The sequence below is a fragment of the Salvelinus fontinalis genome, unplaced genomic scaffold, assembly GCF_029448725.1.
Source record: "Salvelinus fontinalis isolate EN_2023a unplaced genomic scaffold, ASM2944872v1 scaffold_0475, whole genome shotgun sequence".
NCBI lineage: Eukaryota > Metazoa > Chordata > Actinopteri > Salmoniformes > Salmonidae > Salvelinus > Salvelinus fontinalis.
This window is the reverse complement of record NW_026600684.1, coordinates 68,193-91,758: the sequence shown is the minus strand read 5'-3', so window position 1 is coordinate 91,758 and position 23,566 is coordinate 68,193. Positions and strand designations below refer to the sequence as shown.

General features: G+C 45.6%; 1 protein-coding gene across 13 annotated transcripts in view; it reads left to right on the top strand.

Annotated features, from left to right (window-relative positions):
* The window catches only part of LOC129846200 (axin-1-like), a 70,592-nt gene that overhangs the window by 25,351 nt on the left and 21,675 nt on the right, over positions 1 to 23,566 (top strand). For 12 of the 13 annotated variants that reach the window (XR_008758220.1, XR_008758223.1, XR_008758221.1 and 9 more), the window contains exons 2-6: positions 1,903 to 2,095; positions 9,495 to 9,630; positions 13,069 to 13,666; positions 17,790 to 17,904; positions 23,140 to 23,336. Coding sequence is in view for 5 of the 13 variants with exons in the window: in XM_055914190.1 (XP_055770165.1) it covers positions 13,146 to 13,666; positions 17,790 to 17,904; positions 23,140 to 23,336 (833 nt within the window). In the remaining 8 variants the exon portion in view is untranslated. Of the gene's footprint in view, positions 1 to 1,902; positions 2,096 to 9,494; positions 9,631 to 10,262; positions 10,589 to 13,068; positions 13,667 to 17,789; positions 17,905 to 23,139; positions 23,337 to 23,566 lie in introns of those variants that run through there. The other variant, XM_055914188.1, reaches the window with a different exon arrangement.

Sequence of the window (23,566 nt, the reverse complement as noted above, 5' to 3'; positions counted from 1 at the left end):
TGGATACAATTAAGTATGTGGAGAGTACAAATTGAGGAAGTGTCAGAAACCAAACTACTAGGAGTGCAGTTAGACAACTGAGGAAGTGGCAGAAACCAAACTACTAGGAGTGCAGTTAGACAACTGAGGAAGTGGCAGAAACCAAACTACTAGGAGTGCAGATAGACGACTGAGGAAGTGGCAGAAACCAAACTACCGGGAGTGCAGTTAGACGACTGAGGAAGTGGCAGAAACCAAACTACTAGGAGTGCAGTGAGACACCTGAGGAAGTGGCAGAAACCAAATTACTAGGAGTGCAGTTAGACAACTGAGGAAGTGGCAGAAACCAAACTACTAGGAGTGCAGTGAGACAACTGAGGAAGTGGCAGAAACCAAACTACTAGGAGTGCAGTTAGACGACTGCTTATCATGGTCATCTCAAATAACTAATCTATGTGAAAAAAATATTAAAACAGCATGCAGGATCAGAAGGACAGCTAAATATTTACCAGGAAAGAATCTGAAGCAAATAAGACAAGCAGTAATTGGGAGTCAGGTGACCTACTGTTCTGTGGTCAAATAACACAAGCTGTAATTGGGAGTCAGGTGACCTACTGTTCTGTGGTCAAATAACACAAGCAGTAATTGGGAGTCAGGTGACCTACTGCTCTGTGGTCAAATAAGACAAGCAGTAATTGGGAGTCAGGTGACCTACTGTTCTGTGGTCAAATAACACAAGCAGTGATTGGGAGTCAGGTGACCTACTGTTCTGTGGTCAAATAACACAAGCAGTGATTGGGAGTCAGGTGACCTACTGTTCTGTGGTCTGGGGAAATGCATCATCAAGTGAAGTCAGGAGGCTGCAGAATACACAGAACAAAGCAGCAAGGATTGTTTTAAGGTGGAGATGTGGTTCTTCTGTTGGAGTCATGCTCAATGCTCTTGATTGGTCATCAATCAACAAGATAAAAACATGCTTATTTTATTTCATATTATACACCATTTAAAACGGCCAAACTCTATTCACAACGGTATTCAGTTGGTAAGAGACATTCAGTAAATACTAGGAATAGATTGTTATCCAGACAGAAAAGAGAAACAGGCAAAATAACATTTCGATTTAGAGCAATAAAGAAATTGAATAATTGAACTGAGCAAACCAGAAACCTCTCAATATATTAATTTAAACAATACTTTAAAACCATTTAAATATAATACATAGAAATGTTGTGTATATGACTATAGTAGATGAAGAATCAATATATTTTCAGACTGTTAGAGTATTTAGCTGGTCAATATGTTAGTGTATGTTATGTCTGTTTGTAACAGTGTGTTATATGTGAAAATGTGATCGTATTTTAAATTGTATTTTAATGTTTAAGGAACCTTGGAAGATTAGTCCAAATGAGGACTAATAGAGATCCTAATAAAAATCGAATCAAATCTCCCCCTCCTCTCCTCTCTCACTTTCTCCTCTCTCTCTCCCCTCTCTCCCCTTTCTCTCTCTCTCCCCTCTCTCCCTCCTCTCTCTCTCTCTCCCTCCTCTCTCTCTCCCTCCCCTCTCTCCCCCCCTCTCCTCCCTCCCCTCTCTCCCTCCTCTCTTTCTCTCCCCTCTCTCCCTCCTCTCTCTCTCCTCTCTCACTCCTCTCTCTCCCTCCTCTCTCTCTCCCCTCTCCCTCCTCTCTCTCCCTCCCCTCTCCCACCCTTCTCCTCCCTCCCCAATAGAGACACCTGTTTGAGCCCTCCCTCTCTCTCTCTCTCCCCGCTCTCTCCTCCCTCCCCAATAGAGACGCCTGTTTGAGCCCTCTCTCTCTCTCTCTCCCTCCCCTCTCCCCCCCTCCTCTCTCTCTCCCCTCTCTCCCCTCTCTCTCCTCCCTCCCCAATAGAGACACCTGTCTGAACCCCCTCTCTCTCTCTCCCCAGGGCAGTATGGAGAGAGGACCTAGCAGCAGCCAGGTGTGGAACCCCCCCTCTGTTATCTGTATGGACAGAGCAGAGCCCCCTCTGCTGACCTGGTGTTCCACCTGCAGGTCTGGGATGGGGAGAGAGGGAAAACACCAGTCCACTGGAGAGGACTGGCAGACCATACAGGACTCTTGGGTGCAGCTGTTTCAAGGTAAGAATGATTTACATTTTTGCTATAATAGGAATTTGTAAAACATATACCTATTTGAATACATTCAGTACCAGTCAAAAGATTGGACACACCTACTCATTCTGTATTTTTACTATTTTCTACATTGTAGAATAATAGTGAAGACATCAAAACTATGAAATAACACATATGGAATAATGCAGTAACCAAAAAAGTGTAAAACAAATCAAAATATATTTTCTATTTGAGATTCTTCAAAGTAGCCACCCTTTGCCTTGATGACAGCTTTGCACACTCTTGGCATTCTCTCAACCAGCTTCATGAGGTAGTCACCTGGAATGCATTTCAACTAACATGTGTGCCTTGTTAAAAGTAAATTTGTGGAATTTATTTCCTTCTGAGCCAATCAGTTGTGTTGTGACAAGGTAGGGTTGGTATACAGTAGAGGTCGACCGATTGTCACATGAATTGACGCTGGAGAGACGACGAAGATACGGGGAGTCAAACATTTACTAAGGAACGAACATGGAACGAGACAGGAACAGCGTCAGCACAAGGGTAACAAAGACAAAAACAATTAATGCATCAGCAGGGAAACTGACAAATATAGGGGAGGTAATAAACAGATGATAAGTGAGTCCAATATCGCTGAAGCGCGTGACGAGGGATGGCAGGAGTGCGTGATGCAGGGCAGCCTGGCGCCCTCAAGCGCCAGGGGAGGGAAGAGCGGGAGCAGACGTGACACCGATTATGATTTTTCAATGCCGATACCGATTATTGGAGGACCAAAAAAATCTGATACCGATTAATCAGCCGATTTTATATATATATATATATTTGTAATAATGACAATTACAACAATACTGAATGAACAAGGAACACTTTTATTTTAACTTAATATATTACATAAATAAAATCTATTTAGTCTCAAATAAATAATGAAACATGCTCAATTTGGTTTAAATAATGCAAAAACACAGTGTTGGAGAAGAAAGTAAAAGTGCAATATGTGCCATGTAAAAAAGCTAACTTTAAGTTTTATTTTTATTTTTTATTTCACCTTTATTTAACCAGGTAGGCAAATTGAGAACATTTTGAGAACTTGAACAAATTGAGAACATCATTTACAATTGCGACCTGGCCAAGATAAAGCAAAGCAGTTCGACACATACAACAACACATAGTTACACATGGAGTAAAACAAACATACAGTCAATAATACAGTGAAAAATAAGTCTATATACAATATGAGCAAGTGAGGTGAGATAAGGGAGGTGAAGGCAAACAAAATATATATATAAATAAATAAAAATATAAAAAGGCCATGCTGGCGAAGTAAATACAATATCGCAAGTATAAAAAAAGAAAAAAAGTAGAGATAGTAGAGATAGAAATAATGGGGTGCAAAGGAGCAAAATAAATAAATAAATAAATACAGTAGGTAAAGAGGTAGTTGTTTGGGCTAAATTATAGATGGGCTATGTACAGGTGCAGTAATCTATGAGCTGCTCTGACAGCTGGTGCTTAAAGCTAGTGAGGGAGATAAGTGTTTCCAGTTTCAGAGATTTTTGTAGTTCGTTCCAGTCATTGGCAGCAGAGAACTGGAAGGAGAGGCGGCCAAAGGAAGAATTGGTTTTGGGGGTGACCAGAGAGATATACCTGCTGGAGCGCGTGCTACAGGTAGGTGCTGCTATGGTGACCAGCGAGCTGAGATAAGGGGGGACTTTACCTAGCAAGTAGATGACCTGGAGCCAGTGGGTTTGACGACGAGTATGAAGCGAGGGCCAGCCAACGAGAGTGTACAGGTCGCAGTGGTGGGTAGTATATGGGGCTTTGGTGACAAAACGGTGACAAAACGGATGGCACTGTGATAGACTGCATCCAATTTATTGAGTAGGGTTTTGGAGGCTATTTTGTAAATGACATCACCGAAGTCGAGGATTGGTAGGATGGTCAGTTTTACAAGGGTATGTTTGGCAGCATGAGTGAAGGATGCTTTGTTGCGGAATAGGAAGCCAATTCTAGATTTAACTTTGGATTGGAGATGTTTGATGTGAGTCTGGAAGGAGAGTTTACAGTCTAACCAGACACCTAGGTATTTGTAGTTGTCCACATATTCTAAGTCAGAGCCGTCCAGAGTAGTGATGTTGGACAGGCGGGCAGGTGCAGGCAGCGATCGGTTGAAGAGCATGCATTTAGTTTTACTTGTATTTAAGAGCAAATGGAGGCCACGGAAGGAGAGTTGTATGGCATTGAAGCTCGCCTGGAGGGTTGTTAACACAGTGTCAAAAGAAGGGCCAGAAGTATACAGAATAGTGTCGTCTGCGTAGAGATGGATCAGAGAATCACCAGCAGCAAGAGCGACATCATTGATGTATACAGAGAAGAGAGTCGGTCCAAGAATTGAACCCGGTGGCACCCCCATAGAGACTGCCAGAGGCCCGGACAACAGACCCTCCGATTTGACACACTGAACTCGATCAGAGAAGTAGTTGGTGAACCAGGCGAGGCAATCATTAGAGAAACCAAGGCTGTCGAGTCTGCCGATTAGGATGTGGTGATTGACAGAGTCAAAAGCCTTGGCCAGGTCAATGAATACGGCTGCACAGTATTGTTTCCTATCGATGGCGGTTAAGATATCGTTTATGACCTTGAGCGTGGCTGAGGTGCACCCATGACCAGCTCTGAAACCAGATTGCATAGTGGAGAAGGTATGGTGGGATTCGAAATGGTCGGTAATCTGTTTGTTGACTTGGCTTTCGAAGACCTTAGAAAGGCAGGGTAGGATAGATATAGGTCTGTAGCTGTTAGGGTCAAGAGTGTCCCCCCCCTTTGAAGAGGGGGATAACCGCAGCTGCTTTCCAATCTTTGGGAATCTCAGACGACACGAAAGAGAGGTTGAAAAGGCTAGTAATAGGGGTGGCAACAATTTCAGCAGATAGTTTTAGAAAGAAAGGGTCCAGATTATCTAGCCCGGCTGATTTGTAAGGGTCCAGATTTTGCAGCTCTTTCAGAACATCAGCTGACTGTATTTGGGAGAAAGAGAAATGGGGAAGGCTTGGGCGAGTAGCAGAGGGGAGGGCAGTGCTGTTGACCGGGGTAGGGGTAGCCAGGTGGAAAGCATGGCCAGCCGTAGAAAAATGCTTATTGAAATTCTCAATTGTAGTGGATTTGTCGGTGGTGACAGTATTTCCTATCTTCAGTGCAGTTGGAAGCTGGGAGGAGGTGTTCTTATTCTCCATGGACTTTACAGTGTCCCAGAACTTTTTTGAATTTGTGTTGCAGGAAGCAAATTTCTGCTTGAAAAAGCTAGCCTTGGCTTTTCTACCTGCCTGTGTATATTGGTTTCTAGCTTCCCTGAAAAGTTGCATATCACGGGGGCTGTTCGATGCTAATGCAGAACGCCATAGGATGTTTTTCTGTTGGTTAAGGGCAGTCAGGTCAGGAGAGAACCAAGGGCTATATCTGTTCCTGGTTCTAAATTTCTTGAATGGGGTATGCTTATTCAAGATGGTGAGGAAGGCATTTTAAAAAAAATATCCAGGCATCCTCTACTGACGGGATGAGATCAATATCCTTCCAGGATACCTCGGCCAGGTCGATCAGAAAGGCCTGCTCGCTGAAGTGTTTCAGGGAGCGTTTGACAGTGATGAGTGGAGGTCGTTTGACCGCTGACCCATTACGGATGCAAGCAATGAGGCAGTGATCGCTGAGATCTTGGTTGAAAACAGCAGAGGTGTATTTGGAGGGCAAGTTGGTTAGGATGATATCTATGAGGGTGCCCGTGTTTACGGAATTGGGGTGGTACCTGGTAGGTTCATTGATAATTTGTGTGAGATTGAGGGCATCAAGCTTAGATTGTAGGATGGCTGGGGTGTTAAGCATGTTCCAATTTAGGTCGCCTAGCAGCACGAGCTCTGAAGATAGATGGGGGGCAATCAGTTCACATATGGTGTCCAGAGAACAGCTGGGGGCAGAGGGTGGTCTATAGCAGGCGGCAACGGTGAGAGACTTGTTTTTAGAGAGGTGGATTTTTAAAAGTAGAAGTTCAAATTGTTTGGGAACAGACCTGGATAGTAAAACAGAACTCTGCAGGCAATCTTTGCAGTAGATTGCGACACCGCCCCCTTTGGCCGTTCTATCTTGTCTGAAAATCTTGTAGTTGGGGATGAAAATGTCAGAATTTTTGGTGGTCTTTCTAAGCCAGGATTCAGACACGGCTAAAACATCCGGGTTGGCAGAGTGAGCTAAAGCAGTGAACAAAACAAACTTAGGGAGGAGGCTTCTAATGTTAACATGCATGAAACCAAGGCTATTACGGTTACAGAAGTCATCAAAAGTGAGCGCCTGGGGAATAGGAGTGGAGCTAGGTACTGCAGGGCCTGGATTCACCTCTACATCACCAGAGGAACAGAGGAGGAGTAGGATAAGGGTACGGCTAAAAGCTATGAGAATTGATCGTCTAGAACGTCTAGGACAGAGAGTAAAAGGACATTTCTGGGGGCGATAAAATAACTTCAAGGAATAATGTACAGACAAAGGTATGGTAGGATGTGAATACAGTGGAGGTAAACCTAGGTATTGAGTGATGATGAGAGAGATATTGTCTCTAGAAACATCATTGAAACCAGGTGATGTCATCGCATATGTGGGTGGTGGAACTGAATGGTTGGATATGGTATAGTGAGCAGGGCTAGAGGCCCTACAGTGAAATAAGCCAATAAACACAAACCAGAACAGCAATGGACAAGGCATATTTACATTAAGGAGAGGCATGCTTAATCGAGTGATCATAAGGGTCCAGTGAGTAGAGGTTGGTTGGGGTTCCTTGTTCCAAGTTCCTTGCGCAGAACATATGAAAGCTGGTGGTTCAATATTCACTATTCTTCAATATTCCCAGTTAAGAAGTTTTAGGTTGTATTTATAATAGGAATTATGACGTGTTGACTATTTCTCTCTCTACCATTTGTATTTCATATACCTTTGACTATTGGATGTTCTAATAGGCACTTTAGTATTGCCTGTCTAATCTCAGGAGTTGAAAGGCTTGAAGTCATAAACAGCTCTGTGCTTCAAGCATTGCTAAGAGCTGCTGGCAAATGCAGTAAACTTTGAATGAATGCTTACGAGCCTGATGCTGCCTACCACCGCTCAGTCAGACTGCTCTATCAAATATCAAATCATAGACTTAATTATAATATAATTAACACAGAAATACGAGCCTTAAGTCATTAATATGGTCAAATCCGGAAACTATAATTTCGAAAACAAAACGTTTATTCTTTCAGTGAAATACGGAACCCTTCCGTATTTTATGTAACGGGTGGCATCCATAAGTCTAAATATTGCTGTTACATTGCACAACCTTCAATGTCATGTCATAATTATGTAAAATTCAGGCAAATTAGTTCGCAATGAGCCAAGCGGCCCAAACTGTTGCATATACCCTGACTCTGCGTGCAATGAACGCAAGAGAAATTACACAATTTCCCTCGTTAATATTGCCTGCTAACCTGGATTTAATTTAACTAAATATGCAGGTTTAAAAATATATACTTCTGTGTATTGATTTTAAGAAAGGCATTGATGTTTATGGTTAGGTACAGTCGTGCAAAGATTGTGCTTTTTTCGGCAATGCGCTTTTGTTAAATCATCCCCCATTTGGCGAAGTTAAAGTGGGCTGTGATTTGATGATAAATTGCACTCACGTAACAGGTAGTCAGCCTGCCACGCAGTTTCCTCATGGAATGTAATCGGCGTCCAAAAATGGCAATTACCGATTGCTATGAAAACTTGAAATCGGCTCTAATTAATCGGCCATGCTGATTAATCGTTCAACCTCTAGTATACAGGCAATAACCCTATTTGGTAAAAGACCAAGTTCATATTATGTCAAGAACAGCTCAAATAAGCAAAGAGAAGCAACAGTTTATTTAATTTCTAAAATTTATTTCACCTTTATTTAACCAGGTAGGCCAGTTGAGAACAAGTTCTCATTTACAACTGCGACCTGACCAAGATAAAGCAAAGCAGTGCGACAAAAACGTCAACACAGAGTTACACATAAACAAACGTACAGTCAATAACACAAATAACACAGTCCATCATTACTTTAAGACATGAAGGTCAGTCAATCTGGAACATGTAAAGTTTCTTCAAGTGCAGTTGCAAAAACAATCAAGCACTATGATGAAACTGGCTCATGAGGACTGCCACAGGAAAGGAAGACCCAGAGTTGCCTCTGCTGCAGAGGATAAGTTCATTAGAGTTACCAGACTCAGAAAACGGCAATTAACTGCACCTCAGATTGCAGCCCAAATAAATGCTTCACAGAGTTCAAGTAACAGACACATCTCAACATCAACTGTTCAGAGGAGACTGCGTGAATCGGGCCTTCATGGTCGAATTGCTGCAAAGAAACCACTACTAAAGGACACCAATAAGAAGAGACTTGCTTGGGCCAAGAAACACGAGCAATGAAAATTAGACCGGTAGAAATCTGTCCTTTGGTATGGAGTCCAAATGTGAGATTTTTGGTTCCAACCGCCGTGTCTTTGTCAGACGTGGAGTAGGTGAACGGATGACCTCTGCATGTGTGGTTCCCACCGTGAAGCATGGAGGAGGAGGTGTGGGGGTGCTTTGCAGGTGACACTGTGATTTGTTTAGAATTCAAGGCACACTTAAGCAGCATGGCTACCACAGCATTCTGCAGTGATAAACCATCCCATCTGGTTTGTGCTTAGTGGAACTATCATTTGTTTTTCAACAGGACAATGACCCAAAACACACCTCCAGGAAAGGGCTATTTGACCAAGAAGGAAAATGGAGTGCTGCCTCAGATGACCTGGCCTCCACAATCACCCGACCTCATCCCAATTGAGATGGTTTGGGATGACTTGAACCGCAGAGTGAAGGAAAAGCAGCCAACAAGTGCTCAGCATATGTGGGAACTCCTTAAAGACTGTTGGAAAAGCATTCCAGGTGACTACCCCATGAAGCTGGTTGAGAGAATGCCAAGAGTGTTCAAAGCTGTCATCAAGGCAAAGGGTGGCTACTTTGAAGAATCTAAAATATATTTTGATTTGTTTTACACTTTTTTGGTTACTACATGATTCCATACGTATTATTTCATAGTTTTGACGTGTTCACTATTATTCTACAGTGTAGAAAAAAAGTTTAAATAAAGTAAAACCCTTGAATGAGTAGGTGTGTCCAAAATGTTGACTGGTACCATTTAACTAGAATTATACTATATTTCTAATGTTTGACTACACAGGCTATGGTTGATTGCACTGGCCAAGTAACTATGAGTATAATGACTTGGATTTACTATTGAGTCTCCCTCCTTCCTTTCCGATCTCTCTCTCCCTCCCTCCTCTCTCTCTCCCCTCCATCTCACCCTCCCCCCTTCTCTCCACAGGTCGATGCCTGACTTACTGACTACAGGCGTGTGACTGACAGCTCGGCTCTCGGCGGCATGCTCTCGCGCTGTCCTGTTGTCAGTCCCTCTGGAGATGGGTTCTGCGCCAGGCGACCAGAGCAGCAACAGCGGAAAGGTAGATTTATACAGATTTATTCGTTTATGTAATGTATGTTTTGGGCTGTTGTTTCTGGTTTTCTTTTTGTCTATTTAATTGTAGAGATTATCTTTATTAAAAAAAAAATTATAATCGAAGACAATAGGCTACTTTTGCTTTTGGTTAGTCTACCAGGCTGTTTTATTGAGCACATCCTGTCATGTAGAACGTGTTTCTAGTCGCCGCCGATGCCAGCTAACTACTATAACCATCCAAAGGTGCGCGTTAGGCTACGTCATTCTATTCATTTGCCATTCTGTTCACATTGCAAGAAAAGTATTGATTCTGATTCTGCTTATTGATCAGTCGTTTGTAATTGCTTGGTTATTTTCTAGCCATTCTATCTCAATATGTAATGCGACGGATGTCATCGGTGTATTCATTGTGTAGCCAAATCGATGATTTCTTAAAAGTACCTTATAGCCCTTTCCTATACGAGGACAGAAAATTATTTTTCAGGATTGAGAATTTTTTGTCTTCTTAATCTTTCCTGAATAAACCAACAATTTAACCAATATTCTGTACCATTATCCATCATGTGGTTATTAATTGAGTCAATTCAATACCAACATTATATTTGGTTTCTTATTCATTTTTTATTTTATTGCCAATGTCCTGAACAATCTCTCCACGGGACATTCCAATGTTCTCCTCTCTCCCGGTGTAGTGTGTCGTTCCGAACGGACGAGGCGCTGTTAAACACACACCTCGATACTAGCGCACACCGACCGTCACATACTCAAGCACACATTCTCTCTCTGCTTGGAATGTATTGGAGACCTCCATGGCCATGGGGAGTTGAGAGGGCAAGACAGAACGGCTTATTTTCTTTCACGTTTTAATACTGTCAAGTTGTCCTTATGCCGCGTTTCACACACTACTGTTCTCGCCACTATCCCCGATGCGGTGGAAAACGGGGTGCGGGCTTTCAGATACGGTAGGTTGTATACTTTAAGCCGCTAAATACGGGATGTTTTGGGTTTTTAGGTAGCTTGCTAGCCCCTTAGCCAAGCGGCCGGGTGAAACGTGCCTTCGTTTTCTTCTTGTTTGTTTGATCCTTGATCGAAGGATTGGGGCTGTTGCGCTTTGATCGATCAAACGGCTTCGGGCTGTTCGTATCCCGGACGAGAACCCCCGAACCGTGTTCGCCGTCCGAGTTAGTTAGCAATCTGGCTAATGTTTACAGTGTAAAGTAGTGTTGCGGGCTACCTCAAGTGGTTCAGTGGAGGAAAGGGAAGGCAGCAGGCCCGTCTTGTGTGGTTGTGTGGAGTTTGTTGCCTTGTACCCCCTCCCCCACCGTCTTTGCGAGAGGCCAAGATGAATGGGATCTCACTTCAAAGCAATGGGAGGGAGAGGCTAGCTAGCTACTATACCTAGCCGGAGTAGAGGAAGCGAGAGGATTGAACTAACGTTGGCTAGTTACTGTACTGTAGCCATCTTTGAAATGCATTGTTTATTTGCTAACTAGCTAGTTAACGTTAGATAGTTACAGTACACATTAAGTGCAAACTCATTGTTATTATTGACCCGATGCTAGCTAACTAACAGTTATAGAGCTAATGCATCTAGCTAGCTATGTTTTGTTAAACTGGCAGCTAGCTAACTAAAGCGTACCGGTGACGTTAGGGTAGCTAGGGTTAGGGTTAGGGAAGCTAACTAACTATTAGCTAACGTTAGTTATCCACTGTTACCTTATTTAACCATAACTTCTGGTTTGATTACCTATTACGGTGCTACCTCGCTAACTAACGCTAACCAATGGTTTATAACGACCTTATTTGCTTATCTGTGTTGATCATTGCTGTTCGCCGACATTGTGAAAGTTAAAATCAGCATGGCTATGCTAGCAAGTGCCAGGTACAACCTCTTTGATTAGTTAGCTAGTTATTAGCCTCAAAACATGTTCGTTGTGATGGAGGTAACCTTAATTCATTGTGTCTGTAGAAGAAGACCAGTGGTTCCGTGTTATAGTAAAAACATATCGCAGCCTATCATTCTGAATCACGTTAACACGACTAGACATCCCTCCCTTGTTCCTCTTTCTCTCACTCAGATAATACGTCATCTTTCAGTTTCACCTCTCCCATTCTTTCTCTCTCTCTACTCTTTCCCCTTATTTTCTCCCAGGGTCAATCTGTGATCAGTATGTGTGGGTCTAACCACACCAACCTTAGCTCATTCCTTCACTCTATAGTTCACCTCTGGCCCTCTCCCTCCTTCACTCTATAGTTCACCTCTGACCCTCTCCTTCCTTCACTCTGTAGTTCACCTCTGACCCTCTCCTTCCTTCACTCTATAGTTCACCTCTGGCCCTCTCCCTCCTTCACTCTATAGTTCACCTCTGACCCTCTCCTTCCTTCACTCTATAGTTCACCTCTGACCCTCTCCTTCCTTCACTCTATAGTTCACCTCTGACCCTCTCCTTCCTTCACTCTGTAGTTCAGCTCTGACCCTCTCCTTCCTTCACTCTGTAGTTCACCTCTGACCCTCTCCTTCCTTCACTCTATAGTTCACCTCTGGCCCTCTCCTTCCTTCACTCTATAGTTCACCTCTGACACTCTCCTTCCTTCACTCTGTAGTTCAGCTCTGACCCTCTCCTTCCTTCACTCTATAGTTCACCTCTGACCCTCTCCCTCCTTCACTCTATAGTTCAGCTCCTCTCCTTCCTTCATTCTATAGTTCACCTCTGACCCTCTTCTTCCTTCACTCTATAGTTCACCTCTTTAACTCACCCCCCCCCTTCTCTTCTCTTCTCTCTCTTCTGTCAGGTAGGACCATCTCTCTTTAACTCATCCCCCTCTCTCTCTCTCTCTCAGGTAGGACCATTCCTCTCTTTAACTCATCCCCCTCTTTTCTCTCTCTCTCTCTCTGTCAGGTAGGCCCATTCCTCTCTTTAACTCCTCCCCCTCTTCTCTCTCTCTTCTCTCTCTCTTCTGTCAGGTAGGACCATTCCTCTCTCTAACTCATCCCCCTCTTCTCTCCTCTCTCTCTGTGTCAGGTAGGACCATTCCTCTCTAACTCATCTCTCTCTCTCTCTCTCTCTCTCTCTCTCTCTCTCTCTCTCTCTCTCTCTCTCTCTCTCTCTCTCTCTCTCTCTCTCAGGTAGGACCATTCCTCTCTTTAACTCATCCCCCTCTTTTCTCTCTCTCTCTCTCTCTCTCTCTCTCTCTCTCTCTCTCTCTCTGTCAGGTAGGACCATTCCTCTCTTTAACTCATCCCCCTCTTCTCTCCTCTCTCTCTCTGTCAGGTAGGACCATTCCTCTCTCTAACTCATCCCCCTCTTCTCTCCTCTCTCTCTCTTCTGTCAGGTAGGACCATTCCTCTCTCTAACTCATCCCCCTCTTCTCCTCTTCTCTCTCTCTGTCAGGTAGGACCATTTTTCTCTCTAACTCATCCCCCTCTTCTCTTCCACCACAGGAAGAATCTCTCATCTTCAGCTGTTCTAGAGGTGTGGGTGTGACCGGTGCCCAACCCAGTGGTCCCCAACCAGAGACATGAGTGTGGTCCGAGACCCACAGGGGGCGTACAGGGGGGTGGGAGGGGGCGACCATCTGGGAGGTCTAGGGGTGGGGATGGGGGTGGACCCCCACAGCCACTTCACAGAGCACGCCCCTCGTCCCCCTGTCCCTGGAGAAGAGGGGGGTGACCGTGACCCCTACCACCTCCCCTCCAGCCATGGAGGCCGCCCCCCCACCCAGTCCACCTGCTACCCCCCCTCCAAAACAGACCCCGTCTTCCGTAGTAGCGAGTCCCCATCTTCGGCCACCCCCACCCCCAGGCGGCCGGACCTGGACCTAGGGTACGAGCCTGAGGGCAGCGCCTCCCCCACGCCTCCCTACCTGAAGTGGGCCGAGTCGCTCCACTCTCTCCTGGATGACCAGGAGGGCATCCAGCTGTTCAGGGGCTTCCTGAGACAGGAGGGCTGTGGGGACCAGCTTGACTTCTGGTTCGCCTGCTCCGGCTTCAGGAAGAGCAGCCAGGAGAAGAGGCCCAAGCTGGCCAAGGCCATTTACAGGTAGGGAGGACTTTTCTCTCTAGTCTCTCTAGTCTCTCTATTCTCTCTAGTCTCTCTATTCTCTCTAGTCTCTCTATTCTCTCTCTAGTCTCTCTATTCTCTCTCTAGTCTCTCTATTCTCTCTAGTCTCTCTAGTCTCTCTAGTCTCTCTATTCTCTCTAGTCTCTCTATTCTCTCTATTCTCTCTATTCTCTCTATTCTCTCTCTGTAGGGAGGACTTTTCTCTCTATTCTCTCTAGTCTCTCTATTCTCTCTAGTCTCTCTATTCTCTCTAGTCTCTCTATTCTCTCTCTAGTCTCTCTATTCTCTCTCTAGTCTCTCTATTCTCTCTAGTCTCTCTAGTCTCTCTATTCTCTCTAGTCTCTCTAGTCTCTCTATTCTCTCTATTCTCTCTCTGTAGGGAGGACTTTTCTCTCTATTCTCTCTAGTCTCTCTATTCTCTCTATTCTCTCTATTCTCTATAGTCTCTCTCTGTAGGGAGGACTTTTCTCTCTAGTCTCTCTAGTCTCTCTATTCTCTCTAGTCTCTCTATTCTCTCTATTCTCTCTCTGTAGGGAGGACTTTTCTCTCTAGTCTCTCTAGTCTCTCTAGTCTCTCTATTCTCTCTAGTCTCTCATCTCTGTATTCTCTCTCTGTAGGGAGGACTTTTCTCTCTATTCTCTCTATTCTCTCTAGTCTCTCTAGTCTCTCTATTCTCTCTAGTCTCTCTATTCTCTCTATTCTCTCTCTGTAGGGAGGACTTTTCTCTCTCTTCTCTCTATTCTCTCTAGTCTCTCTATTCTCTCTGTAGGGAGGACCTTTCTCTCTTCTCTCTATTCTCTCTCTTCTCTCTATTCTCTCTAGTCTCTCTATTCTCTCTAGTCTCTCTCTCATTTCTCTATTCTCTCTATTCTCTCTATTCTCTCTATTCTCTCTAGTCTCTCTCTCATTTCTCTATTCTCTCTAATCTCTATTCTCTCTCTGTAGGGAGGACTTTTCTCTCTATTCTCTCTAGTCTCTCTCTCATTTCTCTATTCTCTCTCATCTCTCTATTCTCTCTCTCTCATCTCTCTATTCTCTCTCTCTCATCTCTATTCTCTCTATTCTTTCTCTCTCATCTCTCTATTCTCTCTCATCTCTCTATTTTCTCTCATCTCTCTATTCTCTCTCTCTCATCTCTATTCTCTCATCTCTCTATTCTCTCTCTCTCATCTCTATTCTCTCATCTCTCTATTCTCTCTCTCTCATCTCTATTCTCTCATCTCTCTATTCTCTCTCTCTCATCTCTATTCTCTCATCTCTCTATTCTCTCTCTCTCATCTCTATTCTCTCATCTCTCTATTCTCTCTCTCTCATCTCTATTCTCTCATCTCTCTATTCTCTCTCTCTCATCTCTATTCTCTCATCTCTCTATTCTCTCTCTCTCATCTCTCTATTCTCTCTCTCTCATCTCTATTCTTTCTCTCTCATCTCTCTATTCTCTCATCTCTATTCTCTCATCTCTCTATTCTCTCTCTCTCATCTCTCTATTCTCTCTCTCTCATCTCTCTATTCGCTCTCTCTCATCTCTCTATTCGCTCTCTCTCATCTCTCTATTCTCTCTCTCTCATCTCTCTATTCTCTCTCTCTCATCTCTATTCTCTCATCTCTCTATTCTTTCTCTCTCATCTCTGTATTCTCTCTCATCTCTGTATTCTCTCTCATCTCTGTATTCTCTCTCATCTCTGTATTCTCTCTCTCATCTCTGTATTCTCTCTCTCATCTCTCTATTCTCTCTCTCATCTCTCTATTCTCTCTCTCTCTCTTCTCTCTCTGATCTCTGTATTCTCTCTCTGATGTCTGTATTCTCTCTCTGATGTCTGTATTCTCTCTCTGATGTCTGTATTCTCTCTCTCTCTCATCTCTGTATTCTCTCTCTCTCTCATCTCTGTATTCTCTCTCTCTCTCATCTCTGTATTCTCTCTCTCTCTCATCTCTGTATTCTCTCTCTCTCTCATCTCTGTATTCTCTCTCTCTCTGATCTCTGTATTCTCTCTCTCTCTGATCTCTGTATTCTCTCTCTCTGATCTCTGTATTCTCTCTCTCTGATCTCTGTATTCTCTCTCTCTGATCTCTGTATTCTCTCTCTCTGATCTCTGTATTCTCACTCATCTCTGATCTCTGTATTCTCACTCATCTCTGTATTCTCTCTCTCATCTCTGTATTCTCTCTCTCTCATCTCTGTATTCTCTCTCTCTCATCTCTGTATTCTCTCTCTCTCATCTCTGTATTCTCTCTCTCTGATCTCTGTATTCTCTCTCATCTCTGTATTCTCTGTATTCTCTCTCTCTCTGATCTCTGTATTCTCTCTCTCTCTGATCTCTGTATTCTCTCTCTCTCTGATCTCTGTATTCTCTCTCTCTGATCTCTGTATTCTCTCTCTCTGATCTCTGTATTCTCTCTCTCTGATCTCTGTATTCTCACTCATCTCTGATCTCTGTATTCTCACTCATCTCTGTATTCTCTCTCTCATCTCTGTATTCTCTCTCTCTCATCTCTGTATTCTCTCTCTCTCATCTCTGTATTCTCTCTCTCTGATCTCTGTATTCTCTCTCATCTCTGTATTCTCTCTCTCTGATCTCTGTATTCTCTCTCTCTTTCTCTCTATCACTGTCTCTGTATTCTCTCTCTCTTTCTCTCTATCACTGTCTCTGTATTCTCTCTCTCTTTCTCTCTATCACTGTCTCTGTATTCTCTCTCTCTGATCTCTGTATTCTCTCTCTCTGATCTCTGTATTCTCTCTCTCTCTCATCTCTGTATTCTCTCTCTCTGATCTCTGTATTCTCTCTCTCTCTGATCTCTGTATTCTCTCTCTCTCTGATCTCTGTATTCTCTCTCATCTCTGTATTCTCTGTATTCTCTCTCTCTCTGATCTCTGTATTCTCTCTCTCTCTGATCTCTGTATTCTCTCTCTCTCTGATCTCTGTATTCTCTCTCTCTCTGATCTCTGTATTCTCTCTCTCTCTGATCTCTGTATTCTCTCTCTCTGATCTCTGTATTCTCTCTCTCTGATCTCTGTATTCTCTCTCTCTGATCTCTGTATTCTCACTCATCTCTGATCTCTGTATTCTCTCTCTCTCATCTCTGTATTCTCTCTCTCTCATCTCTGTATTCTCTCTCTCTGATCTCTGTATTCTCTCTCATCTCTGTATTCTCTCTCTCTGATCTCTGTATTCTCTCTCTCTTTCTCTCTATCACTGTCTCTGTATTCTCTCTCTCTTTCTCTCTATCACTGTCTCTGTATTCTCTCTCTCTGATCTCTGTATTCTCTCTCTCTGATCTCTGTATTCTCTCTCTCTCTCATCTCTGTATTCTCTCTCTCTGATCTCTGTATTCTCTCTCTCTCTGATCTCTGTATTCTCTCTCTCTCTGATCTCTGTATTCTCTCTCTCTCTGATCTCTGTATTCTCTCTCTCTCTGATCTCTGTATTCTCTCTCTCTCTGATCTCTGTATTCTCTCTCTCTCTGATCTCTGTATTCTCTCTCTCTCTGATCTCTGTATTCTCTCTCTGATCTCTGTATTCTCTCTCTGATCTCTGTATTCTCTCTCTGATCTCTGTATTCTCTCTCTGATCTCTGTATTCTCTCTCTGATCTCTGTATTCTCTCTCTGATCTCTGTATTCTCTCTCTCATCTCTGTATTCTCTCTCTGATCTCTGTATTCTCTCTCTGATCTCTCTATTCTCTCTCTGATCTCTGTATTCTCTCTCTGATCTCTGTATTCTCTCTCTGATCTCTGTATTCTCTCTCTCTGATCTCTGTATTCTCTCTCTCTGATCTCTGTATTCTCTCTCTCTGATCTCTGTATTCTCTCTCTCTGATCTCTGTATTCTCTCTCTGATCTCTGTATTCTCTCTCTGATCTCTGTATTCTCTCTCTGATCTCTGTATTCTCTCTCTCTCTGATCTCTGTATTCTCTCTCTGATCTCTGTATTCTCTCTCTGATCTCTGTATTCTCTCTCTCTCTCATCTCTGTATTCTCTCTCTGATCTCTGTATTCTCTCTCTCTCTGATCTCTGTATTCTCTCTCTCTCTGATCTCTGTATTCTCTCTCTCTCTGATCTCTGTATTCTCTCTCTGATCTCTGTATTCTCTCTCTTTCCAGGAAGTATATTCAGGATAGTAACGGCATCGTGTCGAGGCAGATTAAACCAGCTACTAAGAGCTTCATCAGAGACTGTGTGGTCAGACTGCATCTGGACCCTGCCATGTTCCAACAGGTAGCAATGCATCAACCAATCATTACCTGCCATGTTCCAACAGGTAGCAATCCATCAACCAATCATTACCTGCCATGTTCCAACAGGTAGCAATCCATCAACCAATCATTACCTGATGTTCCAACAGGTAGCAATGCATCAACCAATCATTACCTGCCATGTTCCAACAGGTAGCAATGCATCAGCCAATCATTACCTGCCATGTTCCAACAGATAGTAATGCATCAACCAATCATTACCTGATGTTCCAACAGGTAGCAATGCATCAACCAATCATTACCTGATGTTCCAACAGGTAGCAATGCATCAACCAATCATTACCTGCCATGTTCCAACAGGTAGCAATGCATCAACCAATCATTACCTGCCATGTTCCAACAGGTAGCAATGCATCAACCAATCATTACCTGCCATGTTCCAACAGGTAGCAATGCATCAACCAATCATTACCTGCCATGTTCCAACAGGTAGCAATGCATCAACCAATCATTACCTGCCATGTTCCAACAGGTAGCAATGCATCAGCCAATCATTACCTGCCATGTTCCAACAGATAGTAATGCATCAACCAATCATTACCTGATGTTCCAACAGGTAGCAATGCATCAACCAATCATTACCTGATGTTCCAACAGGTAGCAATGCATCAACCAATCATTACCTGATGTTCCAACAGGTAGCAATGCATCAACCAATCATTACCTGCCATGTTCCAACAGGTAGCAATGCATCAACCAATCATTACCTGCCATGTTCCAACAGGTAGCAATGCATCAACCAATCATTACCTGCCATGTTCCAACAGGTAGTAATGCATCAACCAATCATTACCTGCCATGTTCCAACAGATAGTAATGCATCAACCAATCATTACGTGATGTTCCAACAGGTAGCAATGCATCAACCAATCATTACGTGATGTTCCAACAGGTAGCAATGCATCAACCAATCATTACGTGATGTTCCAACAGGTAGCAATGCATCAACCAATCATTACGTGATGTTGGAACAGGAAGCAGGTGTTTTATTAATGACCTTTGACCAGGCAGATGGTTGAACCCTCCTCTCGCTGGCGGGAGACACAGGAACCAGGACACATACATTCATTGATGTTTTATTAAGAACATATTTTCATGAACAGTTGTGGACAAGGGGTGGATGTGTTGGTAGCTTGTACAGAACCAACAACTGTGTTGCTGCTGGAAGAGAACCCAGCTTCCCTCTCTGTGTTGCTGCTGGTAGAGAACCCAGCTTCCCTCTCTATGTGTTGCTGTTGGTAGAGAAACCAGCTTCCCTCTCTCTGTGTTGCTGCCGGTATAGAACCCAGCTTCCCTCTCTGTGTTGCTGCTGGTAGAGAACCCAGCTTCCCTCTCTATGTGTTGCTGTTGGTAGAGAAACCAGCTTCCCTCTCTCTGTGTTGCTGCCGGTATAGAACCCAGCTTCCCTCTCTCTGTGTTGCTGCTGGGGGAGAACCCAGCTTCCCTCTCTCTGTGTTGCTGCTGATGAAGAAACCAGCTTCCCTCTCTCTGTGTTGCTGCCGGTTTGGAACCCAGCTTCCCTCTCTCTATGTTGCTGCTGGTGGAGAACCCAGCTTCCCCCTCTCTGTGTTGCTGCTGGTAGAGAACCCAGCTTCCCTCTCTCTGTGTTGCTGCTGGTGGAGAACCCAGCTTCCCTCTCTCTGTGTTGCTGCTGGTGGAGAACCCAGCTTCCCTCGCTCTGCGTTGCTGCTGGTATAGAACCCAGCTTCCCTCTCTGGGATGTGTGTTGCTGCAGGTGTAGAACCCAGCTTCCCTCTCTCTGTGTTGCTGCTGGTATAGAACCCAGCTTCCTTCTCTGGGATGTGTGTTGCTGCTGGTGAAGAACCCAGCTTCCCTCTCTCTGTGTTGCTGCTGGTGAAGAACCCAGCTTCCCTCTCTCTGTGTTGCTGCTGGTGAAGAACCCAGCTTCCCTCTCTCTGTGTTGCTGCTGGTAGAGAACCCAGCTTCCCTCTCTCTGTGTTGCTGCTGGTAGAGAACCCAGCTTCCCTCTCTCTGTGTTGCTGTTGGTAGAGAACCCAGCTTCCCTCTCTCTGTGTTGCAGCTGGTGAAGAACCCAGCTTCCCTCTCTCTGTGTTGCTGCTGGTAGAGAACCCAGCTTCCCTCTCTCTGTGTTGCTGCTGGTGAAGAACCCAGCTTCCCTCTCTCTGTGTTGCTGCTGGTAGAGAACCCAGCTTCCCTCTCTCTGTGTTGCTGTTGGTATAGAACCCAGCTTCCCTCTCTCTGTGTTGTTGCTGGTAGAGAACCCAGCTTCCCTTTCTCTGTGTTGCTGCTGGTAGAGAACGCAGCTTCCCTCTCTGTATGTTGCTGCTGGTAGAGAACCCAGCTTCCCTTTCTCTGTGTTGCTGCTGGTAGAGAACGCAGCTTCCCTCTCTGTGTGTTGCTGCTGGTAGAGAACCTAGCTTCCCTCTCTGTGTGTTGCTGCTGGTAGAGAACCCAGCTTCCCTCTCTCTGTGTTGCTGCTGGTAGAGAACGCAGCTTCCCTCTCTGTGTGTTGTTGCTGGTAGAGAACCAAGCTTCCCTCTCTCTGTGTTGCTGCTGGTAGAGAACCCAGCTTCCCTTTCTCTGTGTTGCTGCTGGTAGAGAACACAGCTTCCCTCTCTGTATGTTGCTGCTGGTAGAGAACCCACCTTCCCTTTCTCTGTGTTGCTGCTGGTAGAGAATGCAGCTTCCCTCTCTCTGTTGCTGCTGGTAGAGAACCTAGCTTCCCTCTGTATGTTGCTGCTGGTAGAGAACCCAGCTTCCCTCTCTGTGTGTTGCTGCTGGTAGAGAACGCAGCTTCCCTCTCTCTGTGTTGCTGTTGGTATAGAACCCAGCTGCCCTCTCTCTGTGTTGCTGTTGGTAGAGAACACAGCTTCCCTCTCTCTGTGTTGCTGCTGGTAGAGAACCCAGCTTCCCTCTCTCTGTGTTTGCTTACTGGTGAAGAACCCAGCTTCCCTCTCTCTGTGTTGCCGCTGGTGAAGAACCCAGCTTCCCTCTCTCTGTGTTGCCGCTGGTGAAGAACCCAGCTTCCCTCTCTCTGTGTTGCCGCTGGTGAAGAACCCAGCTTCCCTCTCTCTGTGTTGCTGCTGGTGAAGAACCCAGCTTCCCTCTCTCTGTGTTGCTGCTGGTAGAGAACCCAGCTCCCCTCTCTCTGTGTTGCTGTTGGTATAGAACCCAGCTTCCCTCTCCGTGTGTTGCTGTTGGTAAAGAACCCAGCTTCCCTCTCTCTGTGTTGCTGCTGGTAGAGAACCCAGCTTCCCTCTCTGTGTGTTGTTGCTGCTGGTAGAGAACCCGGCTTCCCTCTCTCTGTGTTGCTGCTGGTGAAGAACCCAGCTTCCCCCTCTCTGGGATGTGTGTTGCTGCAGGTGTAGAACCCAGCTTCCCTCTCTGGGATGTGTGTTGCTGCAGGTGTAGAACCCAGCTTCCCTCTCCGTGTGTTGCTGCTGGTAGAGAACCCAGCTTCCCTCTCTCTGTGTTGCTGCAGGTGTAGAACCCAGCTTCCCTCTCTCTGTGTTGCTGCTGGTGAAGAACCCAGCTTCCCCCTCTCTGGGATGTGTGTTGCTGCAGGTGTAGAACCCAGCTTCCCTCTCTGGGATGTGTGTTGCTGCAGGTGTAGAACCCAGCTTCCCTCTCCGTGTGTTGCTGCTGGTAGAGAACCCAGCTTCCCTCTCTCTGTGTTGCTGCTGGTGAAGAACCCAGCTTCCCTTTCTGTGTGTTGCTGCAGTTGTAGAACCCAGCTTCCCTCTCTGAGATGTGTGTTGCTGCAGGTGTGGAACCCAGCTTCCCTCTCTGGGATCTGTGTTGCTGCAGGTGAAGAACCTAGCTTCCCTCTCTGGGATGTGTGTTGCTGCAGGTGTAGAACCCAGCTTCCCCCTCTGGGATGTGTGTTGCTGTAGGTGAAGAACCCAGCTTCCCCCTCTGGGATGTGTGTTGCTGTAGGTGAAGAACCCAGCTTCCCCCTCTGGGATGTGTGTTGCTGCAGGTGAAGAACCCAGCTTCCCTCTCTGGGATGTGTGTTGCTGCAGGTGTAGAACCCAGCTTCCCTCTCTGGGATGTGTGTTGCTGCAGGTGTAGAACCCAGCTTCCCTCTCTGGGATGTGTGTTGCTGCAGGTGTGGAACCCAGCTTCCCTCTCTGGGATGTGTGTTGCTGCAGGTGTAGAACCCAGCTTCCCTCTCTGGGATTTGTGTTGCTGCAGGTGAAGAACCCAGCTTCCCTCTCTGGGATGTGTGTTGCTGCAGGTGTGGAACCCAGCTTCCCTCTCTGGGATGTGTGTTGCTGCAGGTGTGGAACCCAGCTTCCCTCTCTGGGATGTGTGTTGCTGCAGGTGAAGAACCCAGCTTCCCTCTCTGGGATGTGTGTTGCTGCAGGTGAAGAACCCAGCTTCCCTTTCTCTGTGTTGCTGCAGGTGTAGAACCCAGCCTCCCTCTCTGGGATGTGTGTTGCTGCAGGTGTAGAACCCAGCTTCCCTCTCCGTGTGTTGCTGCTGGTAGAGAACCCAGCTTCCCTCTCTCTGTGTTGCTGCAGGTGTAGAACCCAGCTTCCCTCTCTCTGTGTTGCTGCTGGTGAAGAACCCAGCTTCCCCCTCTCTGGGATGTGTGTTGCTGCAGGTGTAGAACCCAGCTTCCCTCTCTGGGATGTGTGTTGCTGCAGGTGTAGAACCCAGCTTCCCTCTCTGTGTGTTGCTGCTGGTAGAGAACCCAGCTTCCCTCTCTCTGTGTTGCTGCTGGTGAAGAACCCAGCTTCCCTTTCTGTGTGTTGCTGCAGTTGTAGAACCCAGCTTCCCTCTCTGAGATGTGTGTTGCTGCAGGTGTGGAACCCAGCTTCCCTCTCTGGGATCTGTGTTGCTGCAGGTGAAGAACCTAGCTTCCCTCTCTGGGATGTGTGTTGCTGCAGGTGTAGAACCCAGCTTCCCTCTCTGGGATGTGTGTTGCTGCAGGTGAAGAACCCAGCTTCCCCCTCTGGGATGTGTGTTGCTGCAGGTGAAGAACCCAGCTTCCCTCTCTGGGATTTGTGTTGCTGCAGGTGAAGAACCCAGCTTCCCTCTCTGGGATGTGTGTTGCTGCAGGTGTGGAACCCAGCTTCCCCCTCTCTGTGTTGCCGCTGGTGAAGAACCCAGCTTCCCTCGTTTAATCTCACCTTCGTTTTTTTATTTTATATGCTGAATGAACAATAAAGTTTTGGAACTTTGTACTGAACCGAAGTTGTCCCTCTCCCAGGCCCAGACAGAGATCCAGAGCACCATGGAGGAGAACACCTACCCTCTGTTCCTGAAGTCAGACCCCTACCTGGAGTACACCCAGACAGGGGAGGAGAGCCCCAAACCCCCCAGCGACCACAGCTCCTCATCGGGTACTGGTCCTGGGCCGCTGGGGCCTGGCTACCTGCCCACCCTCACAGAGGACGTAGAGTGGAGGTGTGTTTCTCTCTGTGTATCTAGAGTCTGCGTTTTATTCTTGTCTGTAAATTGTGCTCTTGTTAGCACCAAGTCACCAGGTCAAACTCCTGGTCCATGACCAGGTCAAACTCCTGGTCCATGACCAGGTCAAACTCCTGGTCCACGACCAGGTCAAACTCCTGGTCCACGACCAGGTCAAACTCCTGGTCCACGACCAGGTCAAACTCCTGGTCCACGACCAGGTCAAA